General features: G+C 26.3%; 1 protein-coding gene across 1 annotated transcript; it reads right to left on the reverse strand.

Moving 5' to 3' along the window:
• Nucleotides 1-1,295: 1,295 nt before the first annotated feature.
• LOC145833614 (carbonic anhydrase 1-like) lies at nt 1,296-6,439 on the reverse strand. Its single transcript, XM_082940767.1, has 9 exons — nt 6,359-6,439; nt 5,218-5,284; nt 4,916-4,948; nt 4,141-4,308; nt 3,877-3,944; nt 3,368-3,547; nt 2,663-2,811; nt 1,936-2,017; nt 1,296-1,487 (listed from the first exon to the last, which is right to left on the reverse strand). The coding sequence occupies exons 1-9, from the start codon at nt 6,437-6,439 to the stop codon at nt 1,296-1,298; spliced, it is 1,020 nt and encodes a 339-aa protein (XP_082796893.1).
• Nucleotides 6,440-9,174: the final 2,735 nt, after the last annotated feature.

Raw genomic sequence — 9,174 nt, forward strand, 5'->3', positions numbered from 1 at the left:
TACAAACTATAAAACTATAAATAAACTTAGCTCATTAATAACTATACTAATTAATTGTTTTTTTTACTATTAGTAAATTTAAGCGAAAGCTACGCATCACGAATTGATTAGTTGTTGTATAGCAGATAAAAACAAACAGTGCTGAATTTTAAACGAAAGTATCTACTTTATTGAAAAAAAACTAAATGCTTTCGTGGCTTTTTAATTTGCGATGAACTTTATGTTTCACATTTTGCATTTAACAATTTTGACTTTGTTTAGTACATAGTTCGTTTTCAACTAGATGCATAAGTTGTAAACTAAACACTGTTTTTTCAATAATAAGAACGTTTTTCTCACGTACAGGAATAGTTCAATAAAGTATCGTGTTGAACAACATAACAGTGTTTATAAATTTTATATTAAACCTTTTTTGATTTTATTTTAATATGATTATACCATTGTTAGTTTGTTTTTATCAATAAAGTATCTGAATTTTAAGTAAATGTTTAGCGAATACTAATAGTTTTTAATTTATTGCGTTTATGGTCTGTTAAAACATTGAAAAGTTTACAAAAACATGTTGTAGTTGTTTTAAACAAAAATTTCTGTTTCTAACTGGCTAAAAACAAACTTAAAGTCTAGGTAGTAATTATTTTTGAATAGCTAAATGGTTGAAAACTGAAATTAAAACAAAAAGTTTAATTTATACTTTTCTCTAACAAATTTCAGTCCTACATATATGGAACTTTTTAAAATAAATCATTAAAAAGTTTCTAAGCTAAATATATATTGTTTATTGAACGACAAAAAATTACGCTCAAAATATTTGATTCTAGGACCTGGTGCACAAAAAAAGCCCTTTAGTTATCGAATCGCACACCATGTATACCTTTTAACATGTTGTCCAAGACTAATGCTAATATGAAACATTTAAAAAGTTTTAAAGGTATTTTCTGCTAGAAGTTTTGAACAAATAACAAAAATAAGTACACTTAAAAATAAAAAAGTCTTAGTAGTTTAAGATATAAATATTTCGATAAATAAAAATAAAGGTCAATAAAAGTTTGTAAAAAAATAAACCTCTAAATAAAACCCGGGTGTTTCAATAGTTTTATTTAAAACAACAACAAGAAAAAAACTTGATAAACGACTGATTCCGAATATTCTTATAACCAAAATAAAGGCACTTGAATACACTAGCTAGGGAATAATTTAAAATAAGTGAAAAAGCAATTTAATAGTTAAAATAACACTTAATTGTACAACACTAAAACATAAGCAATTTAAATTCATAAAATCAGAGGCAAAAAAAATTACAATTTAGCATGCATATTCTTAAGGACGAGCGCGGCTAGTTTATCGAACAACCCATGAGCCCATTCTCCTGTCCAGGACCTATAGACGTTCCTCCCGTTGAGTGGTTGGGTGGGCCGGAAGTTTCCTGATTCGTGTTTGGTGCTTCTGCCCCTGGCACCCTGGTACAGGTTTTCTTGGAAGAAGCTTGCCTGTTGTTTTGAAGAAAAATTTGTGTAAAATATTTTTGTTTTAAAACTACAAGATAGCTTTATAACATATTTTTTAACGTTCCACTATGTCTATAAAAAGGTTTGATATGCTTGAAATGCAATTTATACACCTAACTTTACAGAAGTAAAATTCTTAAAACTGTGTTATGTTTTTTTTAATCAAGAAATAAAATTGTGACTAAAAACTCCTAAAAGTAGATTTAGAGCTGATAATTTAACTTTTACGAATATTTTAGTTTAAATTAGATTAGTAACTAAACTAACTAGTTTAAATTAGTACTAAAACCAGTCATGTAATTTAACTATTTATGATAAATAATAACGTGTTAAAAGTTTTAGAATGACAAAAATGTCATAGAAGCAAACTAAAAAACAAAAAGTTTAAAATACATTATTAAAAATAAATGAAAAACAAACAAAATCTTACCTGATTTTTAGAGATTCTAATCGGATCTTTAAATAGTGTCCAAGACACGCTTTCATAGCAAGGAGGTGTGGTTAGAGACCCCCTTTAACATTTAAATGACTGTTAATACAATTTAATTATCTTACTTTTAAATGATTAAGCTAAGCCCTAGCTCTGTTTTAATAGAAGTTTTTTAAAAAGCTTGTTGTATATTAACAGAAAACGTCTAATAAATTTTAATTAAACTTAAGTAATTATAAACTTATAAAGCTAATAAGTAAAGAACTTCAAACCTCAAAAAGAACTGTGTTGACTTTAATTTTGTGAGTATAAAAAATTTGCAGAAGGTTAAATGTTATACTTTTATATATCTTTTTAACAAGATTAAATACTTAAAGAAAAAGTATTCACATATTCAGTGATGCAACGTATTTCAAAAACTTAAAGTTAATTATAAAACAAAAATTTTTAAAAAGTAGTAGTAGTCACTTTAATGTGTAGTATTGACAACAAAGGAAAATCTTTCATGTGTAGTACTTCTAACTGTTTTCAGCATATAAAAAAACAACAAACTTGTAACATTACTAATACTTACAGCTATTAAAAAAAATTACAACCAACAGACTTGTACTTTTATTAGTATTACTAACTGTTTGTTTAATGGACTGACTTGAATAAATGAACTTGTATAGGTACGAATGCTTTTTATGATTTTTGAAATAAACTACTTCTAGTGTAAACAACAAACTTGTATCTGTAGTAGTCTACAAGGTTCTCCCCTTTCAATATGTCGCTCAATCTGAAATAGGACAGATGGGACTTGTCCCCATTGTACTGACCATTCCTTATCCAGTCGCTCAACCTCGCGAACCCTTCGTGGTCCCTGTCTGCATTGTCCTGTTATAATAGATATACATACAAAGTTTTATTTCAATTTAAGAAAAGAATGCCAGACTGAGATTTTTAAATATTGTAGTTTTGTGGTATTAAATGGGAAAAAGTTTATTTTTTTATTGTATATAAATCTCTTCAAATCTATCTTACATTCTAAAGAATAGTAATTAAAATATAAATTATTTTACTTTATTTTATGTAACAACAGTATTAATACATGTAACAAGTTTCATTTTTAATACATTCCATTTAAAATTAAAATAGCTGATTAATGTCTTGTACTGGCTTTTCTTTACTGCCTACGCACTTGCTCGTTTACCTTACAGAAATTTATTTCTAATATAGATGAGATTATACTTTTTCTAAATTTTATGGTTAATAAGAAACACTTCTAAAGATTGTACCAAAAGACCACTCAAACTTTTAAAAATAATAAAATGCAAGTACTAAATTTCAAGTACATTTAAAAATTTTGAATTTTTTGAATACTCCCCTACATAAGCACGTTTATTCTTTAATTAACCAAAAAGTTCAAAAAGTTGTACTTATAAACATAAACCTCAATAAGAAATCCCAGCACAGCCAACCCATCCTCCTTATCAACTGCTTCCCCAATATTCTTGTACTTGTCGTTGTAGTGAACCACATGCATTTCTCCCCACGATTGGCGCCCGTTAACCGTGTGTTCCGAACCTCCGCTAGTGTTCTTCTCCGCCCAGTGAAAGTGAAACTGAGCCACCTTGAGTTAAGATGTTGTTTAGCTTGTTTTGTATTTTGTTAATTTAAGTTTCGGGTGTTTTAAATAATTAATTATCAAAAATTTTAACTGACCGACAACTTCAAACCTTTTACATAAGCACTAATAAAGAGTATAAAACACAAGTATGTTTTTTTAGTATAACCAAAAGAAAATAAAAATTCAGTATAGCAAATTACCTTAGTATTGTCAGCCAAGCTTCTATATTTACAAAAATTTTTTATTCAGCATTAATAAAGAGTAATAAATACAAGTTTAAAAAATACACTTCCAACAAAAAAAAATATGAATACTAAACTAGAATATATTACCTTGAAATTATCAGACAAGCCTCCCATGCCTCTTGGTATTGTCCATGCGTCGTGTAAATTTACTTGAACTGTCAAAGTAGTTAATAATTATAAGTTTAGATACTCTTTAGTTAGTTCCTTTAGATTTTATCAAAAATAGAAGCCTCAACAACATACTACTTTACTCAAAAATTCAGAAAAAATATCTAAGCTCTTTTTATAAATCAAAAAGCTTTATATAATTAAGGTTTTAGTGTAATACTTTATGTTAAATATTCAACTGACTGTTGTGTCCATTGTTGACGATCTCAATGTCCTCCCTGGTACTAGTGAATAGATCCAATGAGAAAGGAGAAAGATCATTCCTGTATGACGTCATATTCGTGTTGACGTCGATCGGCGATTGGCTCTTCAGCGCACAGTGCGGGTAATGCTCCTCCCAAAAGTGGTGCTCTTAGAAAATGTTTTTAAAGTTATAACTTAATTTAATGATAAAGAAAATTAAATTTTGGAAACATTTTTGTGAAGGAATTTCGGTGTTAAGCAAGTGTGTATTAAGTTTTTTAAATGAAACACATTGTACTAAAATTTACAAAGTACACTAATAATTTAAGTTTATTAAATTAAACAAAATCATATTTATATAATACACTGTCTTAAAAATATGTAACAGAATATATTTCATTTTCTTTAATTTTATTTTAGTACTTTCACTACTTAACGTACTACTTAAATAAATTTAAAGAAAATGAAATGTATTCTGTTATATATTTTTAGTAAGTTATGGACCGGAAAAAAACTTTCTGAAAAGAAAATTTTTTAGCGTGTAATTGTATGTGATGAGATAAATATTAGTTATCAATTTGGACTGTTTTTAGTATTTCTCAGTATATCAGTTAGTATTATATTAAATTTTCAATATCTTGAAGCATAAATACTGAATAAGAGTTAAATGGTTTTGAGTTTATTCATAATGTGCTTTATTATTGTGTAAGTATGTTACTTACACTTTAACTATTAAACTGTACTATCGTATTTTTTAAATATTAAATCGACTTACTTTGGTTTTCATAGTCCCAGTGTACGACATGCCCTGTAAGTTTTTAAAAATAAGTCTACTATAAAAAAAATTTGAATTTTTGAACTTTTGAAATGTTTTGTAAAACCTGTGGTTAGAAGATTTTGCAATAAATCACTTCATTTTTAATTTTAATTACCTTTTAACTTAGATAAAAACTTTAAACACTTTTATGCGAAATAAAAAAATTAAGTCAAGAAACTTTTAAATTTTCAATGTAATTTGTACTAAAAAGTATTACTTAAAAGCTATTTTTAACAATATATTAATGTATAAACTGATACCTTTTACTAAAAAAGCGACGCTTAAAGCAATTAAAATCTTTTGTAACATTCCCGTAGTTGATAAAATCTGGAAAGGTAAAAACTTATATAAATTCAAGTAGGTTTAGATAAATATATATGTGTTATAGATAATTTAGTTGCACTTGTTCATAGCAAATAAAAACTCAAAAATCTGACTAATCTAAACAGGAGTATCAAAACTTGTATGTTACTAATTTAACCTGCTAAAAATTTTAGTTTATTTAAACCTGAATAGTTTTGATATGAAAATTTTACACGTAGTTGAATAAAGAAGCTATGAAATAACTTCTTTAATACATTCTATAACAGAAAGTTATCAACTGCCACAAAAACGCAAGCTTACTAAGTTTCTTTAGTAATAATTAGAAGAATACGAAAACAAACTTATTTTAAATTAGTTTGTTATATTTTTATTATACTGTAAAAACTAGCTGAATCTTTGAACAAACCGTAGTCTAGTTTTATAAGTCTAAAAAATCAAAGTTGTTTTCGTAATTTACTAGTACATGATTTAGTTTAAATGATATTTAACTTTTTAGTACTACATATCTTGTACAGAAATCTAAGACAAAATTCATTCAAAAACATCTTTATTAAAGCAACAAACAAGTAAAATCGATTTCGGCTAACGCTTTTCAATTACTTTAGTTAGCAACTAATTTTAAGATTAAATGTTGAGTATATAAATAGTTAGAGGTTACATCAAAAAAATCAATTAACACTAATTAGCATAATTGAGCAAAATTAATTAGACATTCACAATTCATAAATGCATATATAAAACAGTTTATCAGTAATTTAACTAAGATAAGCAACATTAAAAATAAAATAAAAATAAAAATAAGCGACAAAATTCAAATAAAATCTATAACAACTTATAAAGATTAGATTTATAAACGTATTGTTGCTTACACAATTTAGGTTTACATGTTTTTATAAATAGAGATTCTAAAACACTTAGGTGATAATCGTTACGAGCTTTACTTAAAATTGAAAAGTTACTATCACTATAGTTCTTTGCGCAATCTGAATTGTTTAATAAGTGTTCAGCTATCGCTGATGATCTATTAGATGGTTTTTTTAAACCAGTGTCCATCCATCTTCTGAGGGAATTAAAAACGTGTTGGTCCCTTCTAATATGGAATCTTTGAGACGTTCTGCCAATGTACTCACATTTGTACTTGTTTATGTACTTGTTCATTATGAACGTTTTTAGTAAAAAAAATTACTATAGTCAGAATAGTAATTTTGAACAAACCATAAGAGGTTAATAAAAACATTTTGATAAAATGCTATTCATAGTACATAAATTTACACTTCTATAATACATAATGTACTAAAAATCTTAAGCTCTAAACTTTTAATTTTAACATAACCTTTACCTTACCACCAATTAATTATCACGTACTAAAAAATAGACCAAAGGTCACTGCTTATATATGTGAAAGTTTCTGCATACAATAACTATGTACTAATTAACTTTTTATTAATCCAAACGCTTATGATAAACTCAATTAAAAAAATAAAACGTTTAACTTCATTGTACGTGATAAAATGAAGGTGTCTGTATATAATTTATTTCTGTATACTTTAAAACTGTATATTGGTGGGTGTTTTAAAACATCCGGCTCGTTTGCACACGGCCCTACATTTTTTATTTGTTACGTCATAAAAGCCGCAAGCTCGTATTTTTTATTTGAAAACCTTGAATAGTTCCAATTTTATGTTTTAGGACATGCGAACAAACTTTTAAGTAGTTACTATTGTGAATGTTTCGGCTGAAGTAGTTTATATATATTTCTTGATTTAAAGTTTTATTAATAAAATTAAATCAAGAAAAACCTCAGGTAATAATCTTTTATTAGAAATGATGCTATTCTTGCTTGCTTTTTAAAACAACTGACTTAGTTTAAATGTTGTAAAAAGACAACGTTACTCTAATTGTACTTGATGATAGATTAAAAACTTTCTTGTTTGGTTTACTTTTGTATCCAAGTGATTTATACTTTTCGGTGCTTAATTTGCATCAAACGTAACATGTAACTTAGTTTATTTAGCTTATTTTTATAATACTTTTTAGAAAATATGTTTTGTGCGACATTAAATGGGTTTTAAAAACACTATAAAACTGTACTATGTCTGTTTAGTAAACAAAATATATTAAATACCATTTGGCTGAATTAAAACTCTATGTTTAGAAAATGAGGTTTTCCGAGGTTGATTATGTCTTCAACTTTTAAGTTCATAAGACATTTAATTGTATTATATTAAAATTTAGGTTTAAAAAGATCTATTGATTTAAACATCGTAAGGGAAATGTTTTACATTGTTCAAGATTTAGATTTAAAGTTTTTCTTATTTACTTTTTGGTATATAAAAATAAACAATAAAGTTTAGATGCATAAAAAAAAAAAGAAAAATAGTCAGTTTATATTTTTGGTTTGACTACAAAAGCTAAGCCTGTTTTGAAACACTTATACGATTTAATCAGCACTAATCTAATATGGTTTTAAAGAAACAGCTAAGTTAACATTCGGTCACAAAACTATTTTGCAAGTTCAGTTCGGATTTTTAACCAAATTATTATGCTTTTACTTTACGGCAATAATTTTTTGTGCTGTACTGTAAATCTGATATTTAATTTCTCGGATATAAAACTTTTGTTTTGGAATTTCAGGTAATTAATTCAAATTGTTTTAAACTGTCTTATGAAGTATAGCTCTATGGTTTGTGTACTACTTATAAAAGCCGAGAAATATTTGGATGTTAAACCATTTAATATGTTTATAATGAATATGTTAGTTATTATAAAACTTAATACTTTTTAGAAAGTTACAATAATTACTGCTTAATTAATCACGATAACTTAATTGGAAAGATTTTTTTTGTTAATTGCCTAAAGCACTTCGCAACTTACACCATATTTACATTGAGAAAAACTAAATATAATAATGAACTTAAATCAACATTTATGTTATATATCAATGAATATTGGTTAAAAATACTTAATAATATTAACGTAAAACTTTATAACTATTGAACAGCTAAGTTACTAAAACTGTTAGAAATATAATTTAAATGACAGTATAACCATAACTACTATAAATTGTATAGGCATCGACAAACTGCGGCCTTTTCAAAACGATAACAACTTATGACTAGGCTTTATTAAATATTTATGCATAAATAGTGCTGTATCATTGTTTTTTTTGTCTAAGTTAGTACTTTTATAGATTACTACAGTTGTGTTAAATAACTGCGGCCCGCGAGAAACTTTTTATTGGAAAAATGGCCCGCAACTAAAATTAAGGCTGTCGACTTTTGGACTAAAAACAGATTATCTCATAAAGTGCAATAATAAAAGACTTTAAATTCATTTTATATCAGAACAAGTTGAACATAAATTTTATTTAGCTTAGACGGAAAATAAAAACTAATTTGACAATTTTCGTTAATTTTTATACTCTTTATTACGTCAACCAAATTATGCGACATTCTACAAAACAGTATTTATAAAGTTTGCTTTTTTTGTGCTTTGTCTAGTTTATTTGTCTGTGGTAAGCTAGCGACGAATTTTTTTAAAACTTTCACTTTAATGGATGTGGTGTATTATACCTTGTATTGGACAAAATAGAGTATATCCAGAACTTGAAGATAAAGTATCTCAAGAAAAGTTAACTTTAAACAAAGCCTCTCAAAAACCTGAAAAGTTAGTTTATTTTGTTAACTAGTTCCAGCCTATAGCTACTTACAATAGCTAAATTTTAAACTTTAGTTTTTTGAGGAAAATTAAAGAAAAGTTATATTAGAAACAAAGTTTGAAGCATCGTAAATAAAAAAAGTGAACAAGTGTTTCAAATAAGTACAAGTCAAAACGTCAAGTTTAAAAACTAGGTACAAAATAAAATTATATATGGGATCGATTAAAAACTAAGC

Source organism: Thalia democratica, chromosome 4 (assembly GCF_965202585.1).
Source record: "Thalia democratica chromosome 4, ktThaDemo2.hap1.1, whole genome shotgun sequence".
In the NCBI taxonomy this organism is placed as follows: Eukaryota; Metazoa; Chordata; class Thaliacea; order Salpida; family Salpidae; genus Thalia; species Thalia democratica.